At 49.1% G+C, this 22,331-nt stretch overlaps 1 protein-coding gene across 12 annotated transcripts in view; it reads left to right on the forward strand.

Annotated features, from left to right (window-relative positions):
• Positions 1-22,331, forward strand: part of ADGRB2 (adhesion G protein-coupled receptor B2) — a 160,831-nt gene that overhangs the window by 132,875 nt on the left and 5,625 nt on the right. For 7 of the 12 annotated variants that reach the window (XM_077931917.1, XM_077931908.1, XM_077931910.1 and 4 more), the window contains 9 exons: positions 702-852; positions 4,226-4,295; positions 5,036-5,102; positions 5,468-5,553; positions 8,252-8,350; positions 15,870-16,041; positions 18,125-18,220; positions 19,215-19,254; positions 20,162-20,826. In XM_077931917.1, coding sequence (XP_077788043.1) covers positions 702-852; positions 4,226-4,295; positions 5,036-5,102; positions 5,468-5,553; positions 8,252-8,350; positions 15,870-16,041; positions 18,125-18,220; positions 19,215-19,254; positions 20,162-20,826 — 1,446 coding nt within the window. Of the gene's footprint in view, positions 1-701; positions 853-4,225; positions 4,296-5,035; positions 5,103-5,467; positions 5,554-8,251; positions 8,351-15,869; positions 16,042-18,124; positions 18,221-19,214; positions 19,255-20,161; positions 20,827-22,331 lie in introns of those variants that run through there. The other 5 variants (XM_077931914.1, XM_077931915.1, XM_077931919.1 and 2 more) reach the window with 3 other exon arrangements.

The following is a 22,331-nucleotide window of genomic DNA, read 5'->3' on the forward strand; positions in this document are numbered from 1 at the left end:
TGGAAAAGCAGAGTCACACAATATGCTACTGGCTAAGAGTGAGACAGGAAATCCCTTTGCTTGGTCGTGGATTTCTGGGCCAGACTTCCCAGTTTGCCATATCAACTTGGATTTTTAGTAGAACTTTGTGCTTTTGTCAACCAGAGCCAGGTGCAAAAGACATACAGTTAGAAAGAAAGGGCAGGGTGTCTCTGAGGCACATCTGAGCCCGTGAATTTGTTTTCAGTGCCAGAACTGAATTGAGCTCACAGCCCTTTCACACACAAAGAGTCCACTCCTGAGGTTAGCTTTCTTTATTTCAGCAGCCTAATTTAGGTCATTTTCTTGTTGTTAAACAGTTGCACGTCACAAACCCTTTCTGATCTATTGCAAGTTACACAGAAATCTGCCAGTATGGGAGGAAATTCCCCTCGAGGGTTCAAGTACAGAGGCTCATACTAAATTCCTGAACAGCCAGCGTGCAATAATGCATCACAGCATCCCAATCTGCCTTCCACTCACCCCTGCTTTTGATTCCTGAAATACGCAAATGCAAAAAAGCATTATTAGTTAGATTTGGAAAGTGAATCTCCAAGGAAAGGGGTTCAATGCATGCATGCCATTTGTTCTAGAATACAACCCAACTCAATTATGTAGAACGCTCCTGCATTCTGATGACTCTCATTCACTCCCTTCTCTTACTTCTCTTCCCCAATCTCCAGGGCGTGTGCACCATGACTGCTGCATTCCTCCACTTCTTCTTCCTCTCTTCCTTTTGCTGGGTGCTGACAGAGGCCTGGCAATCCTACTTGGCTGTGATTGGCAGGATCCGGACACGCCTAGTTCGTAAACGCTTCCTCTGCCTCGGATGGGGTAAGAGGGCGTCTTCTCTTCTGGAACCAAAGTGTTGTCTCCCTGATTGCGGGGTGGGGGGTGGGGAGGATCAGGGAGGCATCACACAGGGAAAGGGGTAATCGCCTTATAGGTCTGGTTCGTGCAGGAACATTCGTTGCTTGCGGGCATATCTAACATTCTCAGTCCACTAGCACAGGAGTTTAAAGGTAGCTCAACAAAGAAATCCAACACAAGAGTTGTGCTTGCAGAAGCAGGTTGTGCAACAACTATTTCTTCTGGTGCAACCTGTTGCATAACAATCTTGGGTAAAGTGCTTGTGTTTTATCTTGTGCAGCAACATTCTGCCAGTGCAACAAATATACTGCTTGGTGACTTTCACACTACATTGGATCTTGAGCACATTAAGAATTGTAAGCTTGCCATTTCGTATAATAAAACTGGACGATAAAAGGGCCACCTACTTGTGGGAATTAACTTTTTTTGCCCGAGAGGCATGCTTTTACTCAGTTTACATTCCAAACTGAATATTTGCCTGTTAGATTTTCTGATTGGCCAGAAAAGGAATGTTTTTGTGTATGCAGAACAGGTGAAACTGAATATGGTGCACTATATCTTACATTGTTCTTTATATAATTCATTGGAGGTTAAGTTTAATCTCCCCATTCAGTCCTGCTTACAAGCCCAACCAGCTGATTTTAAAATAAGATGGCTGCTAGGTGATCTAGGAGAATCTGTCAGCTATAGGCTCACTTTATTTTCAGTAGTTGTAGAGGCCTTTCTGAATTGGATCAGTGCTAAATGTTAAGGGAAGCATTTTTTATAAATGAATGTTTTAAATCTTGTTTATTGTATTGTCAGGGTTCATCCCTGTCTTATTGGTTTGATGATTATCTTTCTTTACACCTGTGTGTTTTATTGTCGTGGCCACTGGCAATAAACAATAATAAAGCTTCAAGGTGAACCTGTGCATCAGATACAAACCTTACTGACTGCAGCAATAGCATCCAAGAAGTGGCTTGAAGGTGCAAGTGACTTAACCAGCAGAATCCTAGAGTTAGAGGGGGCCTTCTAGGCCACTTAGACCAGCCTTTGCTAGCCTGGTGCTCTCTAGGTATGTTGGACTACAGCTTCCATCAGTCCTGTGCTAGCCGAGGCGAATGAGAGTTGTAGTCAAAGCATCTGAAGGGCTTTTGATTGGGGAAGGCTGATCAACTCCTGCTCTGTGCAAGGAATCCAGAACTAGAACTGTCCCAGCACCCGTAAGGGAGAGCCCTTCACCCCTCTGGGCAGTTGGCTCCATTGTCAAATTGCTCTTACTGTTAACAAAGTTTATTTTCCTAATGTTCAACCAAAACCTACCCTCCTGTCACTTCAGCCCATTAGATCTAGTCCTGTCCTGCCTTGTAGGGCAGCAGGCAGCAAGTCTTTCTCACCTTTTGTGTGAAACCCCTCTCAGTTGTATAAAGGATGCTGCCATGTGCTCTTTCAGTCTTCTCTTCTGCAGGCAGAGCTTCCTCCAGCCTTTCCTCACTGCCAGCTTTCTAACACTGCAAATGGAATTCTTTCAGCACCTGCTGTCATCACCAGCACAATGCTTTGGTGATGAAGGCAATCAGTAAGGTGCAGAGCAGTCAAGGGATGTGCATGCTTATTGCAAGCCAGTCTTTGATCTCGGCAAAACACAGTTTGCACCCAATTGCTTTTGGAAGGAGGAGTTTCACAAACTGGGAAGTGTGAGGAGAATGAAAGCTTCACCTAACGTGCAACAAAATCAGAACCTGGCATGGCATCAAGGGGGTTTCCAGACCAGTTTATTGGGCATCCTTGCTTTTTGCAGGGAGATGCACTGACTATTTAATGAGTGTTCATTCTGATTCGTTCGTGGGTAGGTTAGAGGTTGTGTCAAAGCAAGTGTTATTACCCAACACTTTCCAGTGCATTTCCCTGTCATTTTCCTTATCGCTATCTCATATCTTTTTGGGGAAGCAGTTTTGTAGCACAAGAGCTCCCAGTCAGCTTCAATAGTGCGAGCTGAATTTGCTGGTAGGTGACTAACTCCTGTCTGCAAACAGCAACAGTCAGGAAGCACCCCAGATGTCCAGAATTGGGAATGTTCAGAAAATAACTCCTGCAGGTTGGAAAACTTAGGCCAGCTTATGAGGTGAGCCATTGCAAGGTGAGCCAAACCCCTCTCTGCAGATTGGCTTGGCTCATTTTGTAACCAGCAGTTCAGTCTGTAGTTAGCTCACCTCTATGCCAACTTTGCTTGCTATTCATTTCACTCCCCGCCCACTTTCCCAAACTTAACCTTCTGGGTAGGGAGGGAGAGAAAGGTAAGACTGGGCCACACAATCAAAGAATTCTTGGTAGAAAGTCGAGTGGAACTTGGTAGAAAATCTGTGTGTGGCAATTTTACCCTCTAACCACTTTCTTACAGAGGTTTGTGTGAATCAAGTGCCAGGAACGGGGCAAAAACTTGTGGGCAGGGGAACTCAAAATGCAAAAGCAGCAAGAACAAAATCACTGCTTGCGGCGGGGGGGGGGGGGGGGGGAGGGAAACCTGATTCATGCAAACCTACACACCTTTTTGGGTCAATCCTCAAAATAAGTCATTAATGCCCTCCCCTGCCAATTCCCCATTGCTTTGGAAGAAAAGAAAAATAACCCTTACTATTGCAAAATGGGGAAGTAACTGACGCTGGAAGCACGCCGAGGTCACTATCAAGCAGGGTGAGCATGCTCAGAAACATAATTTCCTTGTGGGATCAAGGGACCTGCAGTTTACTCAGAACAGCCCAATTGGTCCCAGCAGAAAATGGTGGGTCTGAGCATGGTCAGAACTGTCACTTCAAGGTCAGGAGCTTAGCAGGCCTGCATGCTTCACTGGTAGTAAGCAGAACTCTCTACTGCTGCCCATTACCTCTCCCCCTCCATTCCAAGGATGCATTAAAAATATATCGTGCTGGGTTTTGTGAGCATTCTTTGCAAGTGCTCTCAACCCCCCTGGGGATTTGGGGGCTATGCCAAAGGACTGCTCATAGAAACCAAGATGGTTTGTGAGATGGTCAGATGTAGGAATGGATGGGGATTTTATTCAGGCTGCATTTTAAAGTGAATCAACCTAGTTCAACAGTCCAAGTTCAGAACTGCCAAACAACATGCAGAACACAGATATCAGTCAGAATCTCATAGCCCTCTGAATTTTGCAATGCAGTTAATGATGCAAGTGCTTAGGGGGAAAAATGTGTGTGTTTTAAAGGGGGGGGGGTCCTTTCCCCATCGCTTGGACCCAGTTCACCCGTCCCTGGTAGCTGGTTCTCCACAAAGTGTTTCAAGTGCAGAATTCTTTTGTGGTTTTGCCTGCATTTTCATCTCTGTATTTCCCATCTAGGGTTGCCAGCCTTGGTAGTTGCTGTCTCTGTTGGCTTTACTCGGACCAAAGGATACGGAACATCCAGCTAGTAGGTTCCATAGGTTCCAAAGCTTTCTGGTCTCATCTTCTTAAAATAAAATGGGGAGGGGGAAGGAGAATTGAAACATCTAAGGAGAACCTAAGAACCCTCAACGCGTCTGAGATGAGAGCAGGCTGTGTAGATATAGATAGGGAGGGAGGATTTAAATCAGTTTGCATTTAAAGGTCAATGAGCCTAATTCACACTTTCCAAAACAACAAGTGAACTAAAACATAGTCAACCCTCAAAGTTCACATTTTTTCCAAATATTGTAATACAGATCTCCAGCCAAATAATGCTTGGGGGAAAGCATATACTAGGGTAATGTTTACATTTAAATGCATGTATACATTAAAACTTCATACAAAAATGTCGTGTATTAGGGGAAATTGCTTTGAAAAAATGTGCACATTAGACAAAGTTGCTTAATGTTAGTAGTAGTAGTAGTATCCTGCCCATCTAAGTGGGTTGCCCCACCCACTGGGTGGCTTCCATCAAAAATGTGTTTATGTAAGGAGAAATTCATACTAAAATGCTGATGAATTTTCATGAGGATTTTAAAAATATATATATAAAATATCAAACTAATATGAAACATGGAGAACTGAACTTAAAATTGGAAAAGTGAGAAACCGAGAAACCAAAATTGACTGTTTCTCCTGCCCCTGTTTAAAAACTTGGAATCCAGGAGCCTTAAGCTTTGAGATCTTTCTTGACCCTTCCTCCTCTTTCTTGGCTTCTCTCCCCAGCTGCTGGCTGTCCCTTGAAGGAGGGCTGCTCTACGCCTTTGTTGGCCCTGCTGCTGTGATTGTTCTGGTAGGTGCTCAAATGCTGCCCAGTGGTGTTGGTGGCCGTTAGCTTGTTCTGCGGATCATTTACTATGCTGCCATTTCATCGCTTTCCATGCCGGTGAGCAAAAGGCCTGTAGGAGACTCGTCATTTTCTCCCTTTTAGGTTGAGCACTTTAAGAAATTTTGTTGATATGCCTTTTGCTTTTGTTGTTGTTGGGGTTTTTGTTTGCTTTTAAAGGGGCTGTTTTTGCATTTTGTGGAATAGTAAGTCGCATTGAGGCATCTTTTTTCATTTAACAGCTGTCTGCTGCAATGTGAATTTTAAGGGGCCTAGAAATTAGATAGCCCTGGGATTCTGCTGATTGTGGATCTCTCTCTCTCCACTGCCAGGTCAACATGCTGATCGGAATCATCGTCTTCAACAAGCTCATGTCTCGGGATGGCATCTCAGATAAGTCCAAAAAGCAGCGAGCTGGGTAAGGCCACCCCCCACACAAACACACACTGCACACACCAATTCCAGACACTCTTTTTGTGACAAAATGCTGAAGCTGGCGTACCTGCCAGGCAAACAAGGTGCCATATATGTGGTGGGGCAATGATGTAGGAAGGAAGAGTGCTTGTCTCCTGGTGAGCAAAATATAAAGGGTTTTTTTTGGGGGGGAGCCCACCCCACTACCCTTCTATAGGGAGAAATCCCAGCAATCTGATTCTTATAGCAGATTCTGAAAATAATTAATATGGATATTTGGCTGCCAGTGGCTACCAGCCATGTTGGCTATATACAGAAGGGGCTCTCTCCCAGTAAGCAACAGTAACTCACCTGCTGGGAAGCTAGCATAGTGGCTCCATCCCATCTGGTGAGCTGCTTTTGGCTGTGTACTCCCTCCAGTATTGGAGGCGGTTTCCCTCTGAATATCACTCACTGGGGAGCTTGAGCAGGGAGATTGCTGTAGTCCACAGGTCCTGCTTGCGGGCTTCCCGCTGTGAGTACAGAATGCTGGACTAAATGGGCCTTTGTTCTGATGTGGAAGGACTGTTATGTTTTCTAAGCAGGGACCTCCAAGTTCACCAAGATCAGCTGAAAATTTGGTGGCAACTTAGAGACACACAAAAAACCCCCAATGCAGTCTGCTTTGCTAATCATACTGGAAAATAACTTCCCTTGATATCACAGGCACATGCATACACATACTGCCCCTTCTGAATCCAATGTGACCTTAGCTTTTTTGGGTGCAATACAGCCTTCCCCAAACTGACACCCTCCAGATGTATTGGACTACAACTCCCATCAGTCCCATCCAGCACAGTCATGCTAGCTGGAGCTGATGGGCGTTATAGTCCAATGCATCTGGAGGATGCTATTTTGGGGAAAGCTTTTATAATGCATTAGAAATGCACTTTTACCATCTCAGAAAGACAAGGTATAACAAGGTAGGTTTGCATGCTGCCTGCGTGGTTGCTCAGACTTCACTTAGTTACCAGTTTTTTGTTACTTTAGGGAAAAGAGCATCAACTCCTCCAAGCCCTCTTTCACACAAGCGCTTGCGAACAGAGTGCCACATGGTGTGAAGCCTCCAGGTGCCTGTAGCAGCTAGCTGTTCCAACAGCTGCTACAACCGCCTGCTGAGAGCCCGCTTGTTCTCCGATGCAGCTTCAAACCCAAGAAGCAGCTAGGCTCTGTGGGAGGGAGGGTGAGCAAGCTGGAAAACAGCAGCAATGCTGGGAGGAAGGGTTGCGAGGGGGCTCTCCACAGGCAGCTGCAATAGATGCTGGAAACACTGGCTGGCTCAGCTGAGAACAGTGGGTTTAGGTTGAGAAAGTGAGCCCTGAAAAAATGCACTGCTAAAGTCACCCCATGGCGGCTTTGCTCAGAGTTAATGATGGCAATAAAACATCTACTCCACTTTCCCTTCCTATTTTGAGTCCTAGAGAGATTAAAATAATGAATGGGAGTGTGCACGTATGTGAGTTGTATGCATTCATGCATAAATGTGTGTGCATAAAATTACTTTTAGAAATGGGGGAGGTTTGAAAAAACACCAACTTGAATGAGGCGGGCCACTTTAAATTGTTCAAGGCCCTACTTTGAATAGAGTCTGACTCAGAGTGGAACTGACTAATATCCCAGCACTGTATTTCCCTGCCAGCCCCTTACCATGAAGAAGGGAGGAGGGTAACATGCATTGGAGGGCTCCCTTGAACAGAAACCCTCCCAGGGAATGGCATTTCCTGCTCAGGATCAACAGCCCCACAATCCCCAGTGGGAAAAGGCTCACTGTGCATTGGCTGCATGTTGATGGGAACTCATTATCTGCTTGTCCTTCTCCAGAATAAGGCTTTCAAGGAAATGGGGAGCAGCCCCTAAATGGGATTTTTGAGCAAATCAATCCTTTGAAAAGCTTATTAAGTAATGAACACTCAAAAATCCAAATTTATTTTGGGGACGAGACATTGGGGCAAGCAGCATCCCTGTCATCAGCAGGGCTCAGCTGCGCAAGCCAATCTTAGAGGGTTGGGTGCCCAAATTGCCCAGCTCTACACTGAGAGTCAGAGCTCTGCTCACCCTCAAAGTGCCATTTTTGCCATGTGCAGACATCAGTGGCCCACTGTGTAGAGTGTTCCTGCCCTGATCGTACAGCCACTCTCTCTCACACACAGTGGCAAAAAGCTCAAACCCTCATTTTAAGAACACCTCATTCAAAGCTTTTGGGGCAGCAGAGCTCCAGTTGATGGTGGCGTGGCAGGGAGGACGGCTCAGCCTCTGCCTGTTGCCTGGAATGTCAGGAGACACTGCTGAGTATGTATGGCACAGCTTGAGATAGAAGAGGGACAATGTCGAGTCCCACCCTCTCTCCCAAAAAGACAGCCTTTCCCCTCCTCTTCAGCATCTGCCAAAGGGGCTAAATCCTGTCCTTGAATTTCTGCCTGCGTTGCTTCATGCTGGCCATTAACAAGCCGTGCTTCCTGCAACTAACCCAGCTCTCTATTTCTCTCTTCTCTTTCCCCCTCCTCAATTGCTTTCTCCCCATTCCTCCTCCTGTCGGTCTTGTTGCCTCCTTTTCCTTCTGGCTACTTTGTCTTCTTGCTGTGCCTCTTCCCTTCCACACCTTGATGGGCTGGTGGGTGCCACATAATGCATGTTGGTTGGTGTGGAACTGGGACCACCCTCAGCTTCAAGGATCCCCCGTGTGGCAGCCTGCTCTTGAAATGTACCAAGTGCGGTGTGGTCTCCAGCACAGCCCTGCTCACCGCCACTGCCAACAGCGCCATGTTAGTCTCTCTCTCTGTCCTCCTCATGCACTTGCTCTGCTGGCTGCCTTCTCTCTCTCTCTCTTTCTCTCTCTGGCTGCTTTGTTGACAGTGCATGTTGATGGGTGCTAAATTTTTCTTTCACTCGGCTGGGCTCTGTAATTTTACAGTTAGAAATGTCACCTGCTCTCACGGGAACTGCTAACGTTTACTTAAGGCGCAATTCCTTAGCTAGCAATTACTTTTGATGCTGTGGAGCCTCTTTATAGTGCCGGTTGATGGATACCATGGAGCAGTGATGGGGAACCTCCAGCCTCCGAATCTCATTAGGTCCACCAGGCCTCCCCATTCAGCCCACAAGGCTGTTTCAGCCAAGTCACACCCACCTGCTCCTATGTGATGCCGGGTAAAGGGCAGGTAAAGAAGTGGCTGGTATCAAAAGTAGGGCTTGCATAGGTACCTAAAAAGAAAGCCCTGTGCCTCTGGAAGCAACAAGGATCAGCCGCTTGTTGGTACTTTGGAAGTGCTGCACCTTCACAAGCACTGCTGTGATTAGGCCAAGGGAAATGGATCTGCCTGTCAGATGGCAGGGAGAGGGGTGACCCCATCCAACTGTTTGGGTTGGCCCCTCCAGGGGTTGGGGAGGTAAGGACCTGCAGCTCATGGGCCAGATCCAATTCCCCACCCCCACCACATACTATTGTCTAGTCTGGCTGGCAACCAATTCCCAGGGTCTCTGTTTTCTGAATTCCTGTGATCCTCAATCTTTGAGATGTCATAGACAGTGGCAAAGCTGCATGCTCCGCTACCGGGGGCAGAGAGCAGGCGGGGGAGTGGCTGCCCCCCGGGGGCGTAGTGTGCATCCCGGGGGGCGTGGCACGCCACCTGCTAGGGCATGGCGCGTGTTCTGGAGGCGTGGCAGCTGGTGCGTGGGGGGGATGTGTGGCACGTGTCCAGGGGGCCCGCCACGATGGCTCCCTACCTGAATAGTGGTGCTGGGGGTGGTCTGCTCCCTCCCCGCTCCCGTTCCTCCACCAGTGGTCATAGATTGAACTTTGGACCTTTGCATGCAGAGCACATATGCTTTTCCACCACTGAAACCTCTTCTTTCCTTGCCAAACCAGGGCTTCTTGATTTCAGGCTGGAAGCTGCCATTTCAGTGGGGTGGAACTTCATCTCCCAAAGCACTGAGGTTCTGCAAATGCCCTGTGCCCAGTGTGGCAGCACCATGGTCCCTTGACGTGGCTGTTTTCGCCTCTATGCTGCCTTTCCTAGGATGCTTCAACTACCTCCTCCTTCCTGAATCTGTCACCTAGATCAGCATCCCCCAGCCTGGTGTCCTCCTGATGTTTTGGACCATAACTCTCATCAGCCCTATCCAGCACATCTGATGGGAGTTGTAGGCCAAAACATCCGGAGGACACCAGGCTGCAGACCTAGATCATGCAGCAAATGGGATGTCATTATGTTGATGATGCAGAATTTAGCTCCATGATGTCATGGAGGATGTTCGTAAGAGAGGGCAGTTTAAAGAACAGAGGAAACATCTCATTTGCTGGTAGTGCTGAAAAATCAACATCTTTTTTTATTTTATTTTTTCAAATGGAAGATGTTTTTCAGCACTGCCAAAACTATTTGCAAAAAGCAGCCAGTAGGTCTGGCCTTCACCCAAATGGCAATGGCAGTCGAGAGGGATGCTTGTGCAGTTGAATTTATCACCTCAGAATCTTCTCTCAACTGAACTGTCAAAACTCCTTCAGGTCATTTTTTTTTTTTTAAAAAAAGACTATTTTTAAAAAATCTAATGAATTGAAGAACTGTTCATTTACTGTCCTTTTAGGGTGCCCACAAGGCAATCCCAGACGTTGCATTATGTTTGAGCCAAGCTCTTCAATAGAACAGCTGCAGTAGTAGAGCCATAGAATGTCACTCTACTCCTTTCTGCTCTCTCCACCAGGAAGGACTGTGAGCCACCTGCTCTTCCTCAGTACCTGCAAGGCCCTGAGGCTAAGCTACACCCCCCCACACACACACTGACTCCGCTGCCATCAGTTGCTCTTCTGCTCCCAGGTCTGTTGCCAGCGGCATCTGGGCTTGCTCCAGGGAGATGAGCAGGGAAGCGAAGTGACTGTGGCTTAAGGGTTTTTTAATTTTTAAAGGCAGTAAAAAAAAACCCACACAAAAAACCCCCCACCTTGCTGAAGAAGCACTTTTTGAAAAATCCCCTTATGTGTGAATTGCTTCAGATGGAAATTATTTTGGCAGCAGGGCAGAAACCATGTACCAGCTTGTCCAACCTACCTGGGGGGAGGGGAGAGTTGGGCAGCATGGAGTTCCTCCATCTCCTCTCGCAAATTGATTACAGTGGTACCCCGCAAGACGAACGCCTCGCAAGACGGAAAACCCGCTAGACGAAAGGGTTTTCCGTTTTGGAGGCGCTTCGCAAAACGAATTTCCCTATGGGCTTGCTTCGCAAGACGAAAGCCCATAGGGAAATCTCCGGGGACCTCTTTTAAATGCTAGCGGTGGGGAGCAAAGCCTTTTCCCCCCCTCCGGCCTTCAGAAGAGGTCCAGGAAGGCTGGCGGGGGCCGAAAGGCTTTGCTCCCCACCGCCAGCATTTTAAAAGCAGTCTGGGATAGCAGGGAAGCGCTTTCCGCTATCACGGACGGCTTTTGAAGGCAGGAGAGGTCCGCGAAGCCTGGGCGCGCGGATCTCAGCGCGCGCAGGCTTCGGCATGCCGGCAACTCACCGCAAGCAGCGGCAGCGCTGCCGCTGCTTGCGGAGAGGTCCGCGAAGCCTGGGCGCGCTGATCTCAGCGCACGCAGGCTTCGGCATGCCGGCAACACTCAGCAAGCAGCGGCAGCGCTGCCGCTGCTTGCGGAGAGGTCCGCGAAGCTTGGGCGCGCTGATCTCAGCGCGCGCAGGCTTCGGCATGCCGGCAACTCACCGCAAGCAGCGGCAGCGCTGCCGCTGCTTGCGGAGAGGTCCGTGAAGCCTGGGCGCGCTGATCTCAGCGCACGCAGGCTTCGGCATGCCGGCAACACTCAGCAAGCAGCGGCAGTGCTACCGCTGCTTGCGGAGAGGTCCGCGAAGCTTGGGCGCGCTGATCTCAGCGCGCGCAGGCTTCGGCATGCCGGCAACTCACCGCAAGCAGCGGCAGCGCTGCCGCTGCTTGCGGAGAGGTCCGCGAAGCCTGGGCGCGCTGATCTCAGCGCACGCAGGCTTCGGCGTGCCGGCAACTCACCGCAAGCAGCGGCAGCGCTGCCGCTGCTTGCGGAGAGGTCCGCGAAGCCTTGGCCGGACAGCTTTTGAAGGCAGGCGGGGGGGAGCAAAGACTTTCGCCCCCGCCAGCCTTCAGAAGAGGTCCTGGACCTCTTCTGAAGGAGGGCGGGGGGCAAATGTCTTTGTCCTCCCTGCCTGCCTTCCCAGGGGCTTTTAAATCGCCCCGGACAGCGGAGAAGTCCTCCGCTGTCCCGGGGCGATTTTAAAATGCCGCCCGCCAGCATTTTAAGATCGCCCCGGACAGCGGAGAAGCCCTCCGCTGTCCCGGGGTTTTTTAAAATGCTGGGGGTGGGAAGAAAAGCCCTTGTCCCCCCCCCCCCAGCCTTCAGAAGAGGTCGGGGGACAGACTGTCCCCGGACCTGGTCTGAAGTCGGTTTCCCTAGGAACGCATTAATTGATTTTCAATGCATTCCTATGGGAAACCGTGCATCGCAAGACGAAAAACTCGCAAGAAGAAAAAACTTGCGGAACGAATTAATTTCGTCTTGCGAGGCACCACTGTATTCTTATAAGCCTCTAGAATTAGGCCCGGTTGGCACCCACCAGGGATGGGACAGAAATCCATTCTGTTTGCGTTTTAATGTGAACCTACCACATTTGCACTTCCTGAAATGGTACGCAAACTGAAACATAGCTCCGCTTCAGAATTTGCTCTTCTCTGAATGAAAGAGAAAGGGTGAGGGGGAAGGACAGACAAGCAAATGTATTAGGAAACTGGTGGCCCTCCAGATGTTGTTGGACTCCAACTCCCATCAGCTCCAGCCAGTATGGCCAATGGTCATGGATGATGGGAGTTAAGAGCCCACCAACATCTGGAAGACCACCAGTTTCCCATATTCAGGTGGGATTTGGTTGCAAAAAATGCATATTCTAGACCTAGGTTGTAGAGGGAACATGTCAAGATTAACATGCAAGAAAATGCAAACATATTTTCACATGGACTTTCTTAAAATTTAAACAACCAGCCTATGTGGAAATGGGGCAAACTAAATGTAGTAAAAATGAGAAGCTGAGCACCTAGAGCACTCTCATGCTCCAGCACAGCTCCCATTTATCTTAATGAGCCTTGCTTATTTATCTATTTAAAGCATTTATGCCCTGCCCATTATAGCCAGAGAGGCTCCCAGAGTGGTAGGCAAAAATCAGTTCTAAGGGGGTCCCAGCCCTTCAGCTCGCAGACTGAAAAGACATCATGTTACATGAAAAAGGGGGAACGGGAAGGGAGGAGGAAATAACCCAAGCAGAAGTTCTTAAAGTCACAGCCAATGTCAGTGACTGACTCTGTCCATTGCAATCAGCTCCATTTCCGTTCCTCTACAGTTTGGCTTCCACTAAAACCTACGTTATGTTTCTCACTATCAGCATTAGCCAAAACTGACATAATTAATTCTGATGCATTTCAATGGAAGGGAAATGTCACAAACAGTGCAGAAAAGAATGTAACTTTTTACGTAACGTTTGCGCTCTAAAGAAAGAACAATAGCCACTTCTGCTTGCATGGTTTCTGTTTCAGACCTTGCACAAAACATGCGAATTGCGGAAGTTTCTGTCCCCATTTCCATTTACGACTGGATTCTCTGGCATCCTTACTTATAGTTCTGTCTGTCCTGCCCTTGACAAGGCTTATGCAGGAGCCTTGCCTGGTGGGATGCACTTTCTTGCAAGACCAAAATCAGGACCCTCAACAAATTGGGGAGCGAGGAACTATGCAAACCACAAAATTCACTGGTGGAAACAAACCTTGAGGTGATGTTTGGCAAGCTGGCAATAGGCGCCACTTGGTTCCATTTGCTTCCCCTTCACAGTGTCTTCTCCCGATTATATTGCCAGGAACATTCTCCCTGTTTCCTTGCATTTCCTATAATGAGCCTTTAACAGCCGAGCGAAGCACAAGAGGAGACGTTAGAATTAAAAGATAGTTAGGTCTAATTAATCACATGCATGAGCTGCGGCTGCCTCCCTTTTCTCATCTCTCTCTCTTTCTCTCTCTGCATGACAGAGAGAAAATGAAGGGAATCCATCACATCTGGGAAAAAATTCCATTTTGATCTGGAAAGGCAAAGAGGGCAATGTGCATGGAGTTAAACAGCAGCTCTAAAATGGATTTTATTTTTACATTTCTCCTCACCCCACCCAAATGTGACCAGATGTGCAATTTGGGGAGGAGGTGCTATGTCTCTGCAAGAGCTGTATTGATATGGACAGTTCTCATCTTAGAAAAAGAAAAGTGCAGTCGCGTTGCAAGACAACCCCTTCTTAACAATTAGGATACCTCTAGAGAAAATGTGGTACAGCCAGTGCTTTTTTTCTGGGGCGACGCAGGGGGACGCATACCCCCTAAACATTTTGTGAATCTTTCTATTTTTGTCCATTTACTGTACTTCTTTTACCCAATTTGAACTATAAAATGGTGATTTTCTTGAGTCAAAACGAGAGTACCCCTAAACATTTTTAAGGGGGGGGAGCACTGGGTACCACACTCATTGGATTGTGAGGTGGGGCATGGTGAGGGCAAAGGATGCAGTTATTCCTTAGCCTCCTGGCCTACCCAGTCCCCAGTGCCTTTCTGGACCTCTGTGAAGCCTACATCCTACTGAAAAAGCTTCTTATGGATCTCTCACCAGCTAGTGTAGTTTGACCCACAATCTTACCGATGGTGTCACTGAAGAAATAAACCTCAGGAGGGTGCCCAGTCAGTGTAGACAGAGCTGGGAGCTAATGCATAGGCCTCACAGAAATTCAAATCCCAGGTCAGCTGCCTCTTTCACCCCAGTTCTTGGATACTGGGACCCTGCCAATGCCAAGGCTGCAATTACATTTATTTATTGCTTACTACAGGGGTGGCTGGGATGTGAGTGGCACTGTGGGTTAAACCACAGAGCCTAGGACTTGCCAATCAGAAGGTGGGGAGTTCGAATCCCCACAACGGGGTGAGCTCCCGTTGCTCGGTCCCTGCTCCTGCCAACCTAGCAGCTCGAAAGCACGTCAAAGTGCGAGTAGATAAATAGGTACCATTCTGGCAGGAAGGTAAACGGCGTTTCCATGTGCTGCTCTGGTTCGCCAGAAGCGGCTTAGTCATGCTGGCCACATGACCCGGGAGCTGTACGCCAGCTCCCTCGGCCAATAAAGCGAGATGAGCGCCACAACCCCAGAGTCGGTCACGACTAGACCTAATGGTCACGGGTCCCTTTACCTTTACCTTACAGGGGTGGCTAACAATTTGTGGCCTAAGGGCCACGTTTACCTTTGGCCCACCCTCCAGGGGCCACATGCCAGAAGTCAGTGTGGACACCCCTAACCCTTACAGGGTGCACACAGCCCCCGTTTCTCATCTAATCCAGGAAGATCAGCTGAGGACATGGGTTATTGCACCCTCCCTTGTTATCAAATGATCACTCTGATGACCAGGGAGGGAGGTGGTTTGTGTCCCCATCAGGGCACTGGTATGCATGGAGGAGCCGGGTTTTTTGCAGATCTGATTTTTGTTGTTGTTGCCACCCCCACAATTGGTAGGTGCTGCAGAGGGTGGGGCAGAAAAAATGGCAGGCAGTGTGACAGATCAGGCCCCTTGAACTGGGGTTTAGCATCCCCTGGTGTACTTGCAAGAGAAGGTGCAGAAGCCATGTAGCTGTTGCCCAGACAGGCAAAGCTATGTGGCAGATAAGTTAGGGTGGGTTGGGGGACTGAGGTAAGAAGCTGAGATGCGGCTAAGACAAGGCTGAGGTGGTTGAAAATGAAGGAAATGAAAATAACCGAACTGCTAGATGCAGGGGAACCTTGGTCTTCCTCGTGGTCCTCATCATTAAAGGCCACCAGAATCCACTAGACATGGGAGAGAGTATCTAACTCCCATGCTCCAACATAGAGCCTTAAGGGACAAGTGGCCAATGCCTCTGACCAGGTGCAGAGTGTGTTCCTTCACTGAAAGAAGCAGGGAGCCCATACATTTTTCATGGTGTCTGCACAGAGCCCAAACATCTCTCTAGAAATATAAGCATAACTGAACAGATCCATATGTTCCTGGAACCCTCCACCCTCTGCCATGTTGCTTAATGTATGCTCATCTGCCAGCACTAAACTGCTTCCTGCCATCACCTTCTGCCCCCTCCCAAACTCCTTTGGTCACCTACCAATCGTATGCAAAGGGGCTCTTGTCGGGTGGCATGGGTGACCCGGCCTGTGTGCATTCCCCTTCTCCTTTGTGATTGGCTCCTGCACCTCTCTCTCACACCTTCTCCCCTCCCGCCCCCCTCCCAGGGCATCGCTATGGAGCTCCTGCGTGGTCCTTCCCCTGCTGGCGCTCACCTGGATGTCGGCTGTGCTCGCCATGACCGACCGGCGCTCCATCCTCTTCCAGGTCCTCTTTGCAGTCTTCAACTCGGTCCAGGGCTTCGTCATCATCACGGTCCACTGCTTTCTGCGCAGAGAGGTGGGCGACATGCACTGCCAATGTGCTGGGACTTTCATTGGGTGTCCTCCTGCTGTGCTTTCTCTTTCCTGAGTCATTATTTTAACAGACAAACACAAAACACATGAAGGAGAGATCAAAGAATCGTAGAATTGTAGGGGATCCTTAGATGCAGTACCAAGATGCAGGAATGTGCTGGTAGACCCTATGGGGATTGAACCTGCAACCCTGGCATTATCAGCACCACACTCTAACGAACTGATGAACTCCTCTCCAAGAGCTGCTGTTGTGTAGTGGTTAGAGCATTGGGCTAGGGCACGGCATACCAGGGTTTTGAATCTCATTGGGTGACCAGGGCCAGTCATCATTTCTCCGCCTAATGTAACTCACAGGGTTCTTGTGATGATAAAATGAGGGGGGGGGGAGCCATGCACCCCACCTTGAAATAAAAAAGTGGGATGTAATAATACAATTCTCCAATTTGTAGCCTCTCAAAATTAGGCTGGTTTAACAGGCATCTAAAAAACAAACTAACCCTCAAGCCTTTTCCCATCTCTGACAATAAATTCATATACAGAAAACTTTTTGACATCCCCTCCAAATAAAAACCACTTAGGTCTGCCCCTGCTGGTGCTCCCATTTTTCCTGGGGATGGAACATTTCAGCTCAGCTTTAAGAACAGCAGGTTTTTCCAGTTTTCATTTAGATAATAAGTCGACCTCTTCTGTCTAGCATTTGGGAATCACTGTTCTGCACTGAAGTGAACAACCTCTTGCAGGCCATAGGCCACATTCCCTCAGGGGCAGCCTTCCAGGGGCCACATACCAGTGGTAGATGTAGCCAAAGGTAAAAAGTGGGAGAAATAGCAGCAACATAGCCTACATGCAAGCCATGCACAGTCCAGAAGTTTACACCTGCACAGAGCCATAGAGGGGTGTGGCCTGGGGGGTCAATGTACCTGATGGAGAGGCCTGGAGGGCCACATTTGGACCCTGGGCCTGAGGTTCCCCACCCCTGGCCTACACAGAGGGGGCAGTCATTTTGATGGGACACAGGGACGGAGAATCCCCCCCAATGTATTTGTTCCACACACACCTCACTGTTCAAAGCTTTGAGGTTTTTCCCTACTATCAAGCAGTATATAATTTTTATGAAGCAAAAAATAAATAAATGGCCTTTGCCATCCCAAGCCACTTTCATTTGCTGGGGTTCTAAATCAGCCAGTCCAATTAATGGCTGTCTGGGACACGGGTAGAGATTGGCTCCATTTCCCTCAGCCTATATGGAGACAACCTTCTTTGTATTTCATCCATATGCACTCTGCAGGCCAGAGTTTTTCTCCCTACCCATGACTTTTTACACTCCCCCATTTATCTTCGCCCGATGGGTGGTGAGCGACTGCTCCATAAACATAAAGCACAGGCCCTGCAGAGGTGGCCCATGCAACGCCCGCTGCTGCCAGCTGCTTTCCACATCCCTCACTCTCCTGTCAGGAGTGAGGAGCTAGTAACAGCCATGTCCTTGCCACAGATTTGGTCGCTCAGCGGCATTAAGGCTGGCACCGGGGTGCTAAGAAGCTCGTCCAAAACGTCTGGTGTGCTTTAGGCACGCAAGCTGAGCGAGTCACAATTTATGCAGACTAATAAACAAAAGCATTGGGGGGGGGGGAGGGATTGAAGGGAGGCTTGATGCTAGCTCACAAATACTCCCAAGGTAACAGTGTATAAGCAGCAGTAGGAAATTCGTTGCCGCACGATCGGAAGCAGAAACTGATGCAAAGCCCTCCCCAAGCACATGCCGCCCGCAGCTCATGCACCTCCATTTTGCTCCGCCCACTTCTGCATCTCTCCCCTTTCCCCCCTCCCACAGTCACTGGCATGCGGCTCCCGAAAGGTTGCCTACGAGGGAATGTGGCCCTCTGTGTTTGAAAAGGTTCCCCACCCCTGGTCTAGCCAACAGGCGGAGATGGAACCTGATCCTCTCTACCACCAGTGTTGGCTCTGGTTGGTGGGGGAAGTAGCAACAGAACAGGAGCCAGAGTGAGGGAGAAGGTCTGAGGCCTCCAGAGACCTGAGACCACATTGCCTGTCTGTACCTCTCCCAGGTACAAGATGTGGTGAAGTGCCAGATCGGAGTGTGCAAGAGTGACGAGAATGAGAACTCCCCTGACTCCTGCAAGAATGGGCAAGTCCAGATCATGGTGAGTGAGTGTGGGGCCCATGTTGTAGGGTGGGGGAGGGAGAACCAGTCACATGTGCACAAAGGGTGTTGCATCCCCTTCTGGGCCTTTGCAAGCTTGTTTTGGCTGAGTCCTCCTTGATGGGATATTTGCAGGGCTGATGCTGACATGATCTAGAACCTTTCTGGGCACACACACAGTAAGGAATGGTCCGTGCTTATAGAGTGCTTCCCACAAGTGTTTTTAAGTATGCTGTCAGTGATTCTTACAAGTGCTCTGTGGCCTAAGCTAATGTTATTTTTACTACAGAGGAGACACAAAGGGGGACTGGGGCTGATGGGTGTCCTAGTCCAAAACATCTGGAGGGCACCAAGTTAGGGAAGACTGAACTAGGGAGGTTATGTTTACTGAGACTTAAATCATTGGCTTGCATAGCTCAAGCCCTTGGCCACTATGTTTTAGCCTTTCAACACATCCAAGGTGGCAAAACTTGCCATTTTGGAAATGACATTGCTGCCATTTTGGATTAGGCATGTCCATCTTTGATATTGTGTGTGTGTGTGTGTGTGTGTGTGTGTAGTCAATCAGTTGTCAGATTTTAACACCACCATGTTGCATATGAACAGGAAAAGAGAGCACGATCATTTGAGCTTGGGTGGGTGGGTGCGTTTTATGTGGCATCACCAAAAGAAAATGTTTTAGTCAATCCTAGGCCTACGCAGAGTAGAGGCATTGACTAACTTAGCCCACTGATTTCCTTGAGTGCTCTGAGTAGAATGTAGTTGGCTGCAACTCCCTAAAAATGTTCAAAAAGCACTCGGTCTCCCTTCTCCAGCGTAATATTTATGCCTCTTGAAAGGCTCAAAGCTGGCTAAGGAACATCACTGAGCCACCTTTGTTGCCCACGATGCATTCATTTCTCCACTCCCACCTTCTCTCTGTCTCTTCCTCTCGCTTCCTCTCTCGTCTCTCTTTCGTTCTCTCCCTTTCTCCCCCTCTTTCTGTGTTTTTATAGACAGATTTTGAAAAGGATGTTGACCTGGCGTGTCAGACAGGTGAGTCCCTCTTCCTTTCTCCCTGGCACTCGTATGGGTCAGCCAGGGAGGCTTTGGGAAGAGCTTATCATTGAATAGGGAAGGGGCCAGTTCTTTCTAAGGACATTGCAGAACATGGGCCTCCATATGGAAGAGGGATCAGGAGCATAGTTTTTGGCAAGGATGGTCCTATGCTAGGCAACCAGCCCCTGAGCCCCCCAGGAACAGCACATCCCACAGGCAGGAAGGAAATAGGAAGGGCTAGGTCAAGCTGGTGACAAAAGAGACTAGCTGTCAGTCCCATGAGTTTCCAGCATAAGGCTCAGGGGGCTTCCGATTAATCACACACACCCAGTATTCACAACTGGCCACAAGGAACTCCCCTGTGCCATGTCATCTACCCAGCTCACAATTTCAGTTCCGTGGTCTTTGCCAACCTGGTCCCCTCCTGATATTTTGCACAGCCAGTTCCCATCATCCCCAGCCAGCATGGCCATGCTGTCATCTCCCCCAGCATTGTATAGCTATGTTGTCTGGAGCTGATGAGAACTGAAAACCAAAACATTGGGAGGGCACCAGGCTAGCAAATGCCAGCTCGCAGCTTTTGCATGCCCAGAGGTGCCCAGAGACAGTTCCACCTCATCTTCCAGGTTCTTCTGGCCTATCGTTCTTTAAGCACACCTGGATCTCCAGGTTCCTGGAAAAACCACTCTTGTTACCTCCATTTATGACAAAAGCACCAGCTAACACCCTCCCCTGGTGTGCTCTTCAGACTGAGAAGTGTTCCCACCAAAGGGACTTTTCCACCTTTCTTCCTCCCCCCCCATCCCCAAACCCACAGACTGAAGCATTCCCTAAGCGCAGGTGCTCCCCTTAATTCTCCCAGAAACTGTTTCATGTTCCATTTGACTGTCCGCTTCCCTCCCAGTCCTCTTCAAAGAGGTTAACACGTGCAACCCAGCCACCATCACGAGCACCTTGTCGCGCATCTCCCTGGATGGGGACGAGGATCCGAAGCTCAACACCAGCTCCGAGGGCAGCCTGGGCTTCTCCACCCTTCCTGGGAATATCCCACCCACTTCCATCCTGGTCCAGGTGCCCAAAATGACACACAACGTGGTGAAAGGGCTCAACGAGCTCAACGACCCTCCTGCCAAGAAGGACGTCAACCTGGATCCAGCTCGGGGGGCGGTGTACCTGTGTGGCGACAGCAGCCTGCGGCAGTTGGACTATGGGTGGCTGCGGCCACAGGAGGCCACCCTGGAGAGCAACTACATGGTGCTGCCACGGCGGACAGTGAGCCTTAAGCCCTTCACCAGGGAGGAGGGCAAGCTCAACATTAAACTGGATGACGCGCCGGGCCTGGCCAAGGGCCGCCACCCCATGGAAGCCGAAGCCTACCCCAGCTTTGCCTCCATGGACCACATCAACGTGAACCTGAACCAGCCGTACGGGACGGTCAAGCACCCCTACGGCCTCCAGTTCAAGCAGCACCCGACAGTACGGCAGATCTTGGCCTCAGAGCTGTCGGAGCGCAGCCGCACCATGCCACGCACTGTGCCTGGCTCCGCCATGAAGGTGGGCTCCCTGGAGGTAAGAGCGGCAGTGGGCGGGAGCGGGCCAGGAGCTTGTTTGATGACATGCGGAGGCAGTTGGCATGTAGGCCAGCCTTCCCCAATGTAGCACCTACCAAGTATGTTGGACGGCAACTTCTCTCGGCTCTGGCCAATACAGTGCTGTGCTGTCTGTAGCTGATGGGAGCAAGGCTGGTGCAGACGCTGTTTTCTCAAAGTGGGAATGGGCATCGAGTCTGCATGCCTGCATCTGTATTTATCTGCAGGTCACCACTTTATTGATTTATTTATTTGAAAAGTTGTATATACCGCTTGATTGTAATAAAACCTCAAAGCGGTTTACAAAAAGATTAAATTATGCACCCGCTAGAAGAGAGGGTGCGTGGGCAAAATCTATGTCTGTGCAGGTAAATCTATAGAATGATGCACAAGTTGATGGCTTGAGCATGAATACAGGGTGCCACAAAAAGAGGGGAGTGTGCATGAATTATTGCAATGGCTGAGGAATGTTCCAAAGGATGTAAAGGCCAATCTGCAGCAAAGAATACTGAATTATATCAGTTTAGCATCATAGCTCCCTAGCTCCAAAAAAAGAATCCTGGGAACAGCAATATGATAAAAGTGCTGGTACACAAGCCTAGTTCTTGCACAGCTACAGTCCCCAGGGTTCCACAGGTGAGCAATTGTGACGTTATTTTTAAGTTTGTAGCATCACTACACCCATTGAAAGTTGAGGTGCCGGCACCAAGCAGAAAGGGTTAAGAATTGTGTGGAGGGAGAGCGTTCTTTCTGTAGTACAGCCTTTGCCATCCTGGTTCCCTACAGATGCTTTGGAATGTGGCTGATGGGAGTTGTAGTCCAAAAATCTGGAGGGCATCGGGTTGCCAAAGGCTACTGCAGTAGACAGAAGTACCCATTCAGACTTTCATGATCAGCATGGAAGGTGCCTTTCCCCATCCCACTTTGGCACTCATTTCTATCCTCCAAAGGACCCTACAGATCAGTGTGGAGACCAGCTGGGTTTTGCTTCATCTCTTTTTATCCACTCTTCACCAAATGTGGCATTTGCTCAGTGTCCTTTCCCACCCCCCACTTTGTTTGCAAAACAGATTCCCTGCAGCTGTGAAAAGGCAGATTTTGGGGGGTTTCCACCCTCAAGTCTGGCTTCTCAAAGGAGAAAAGAAGTCACTGCAGACAAAGCTGATTGTGGGAATAACCTCCCATCAATTAAGAGTTGGCTTCAGCTCACCAGCAGTTGCTAATGAACACGCATATGTGCGCCCACAGTTTTTGTGCAAAGCCACAGGCAGCAGCTTTTCTGAGTTGGGAAGAGAAATGTGGCTTTCTGGGGGAGCGGAAGAGTTTCTCAGCTACCAAGAAGAACCTAAGAAGAACCCGGCTGCAGCATCAGGCCAATTGCCCATCTAATCCATCTATATACTGATCTCACAGTGGTCAACCAGGAGCCTATGTGAAGCTGAAAGCAGGACGTGGGTGCATTGGCGATCCCCCCTGTTGTGATTT

This window comes from Podarcis muralis, chromosome 7 (assembly GCF_964188315.1).
Source record: "Podarcis muralis chromosome 7, rPodMur119.hap1.1, whole genome shotgun sequence".
NCBI classification, from domain to species: Eukaryota; Metazoa; Chordata; class Lepidosauria; order Squamata; family Lacertidae; genus Podarcis; species Podarcis muralis.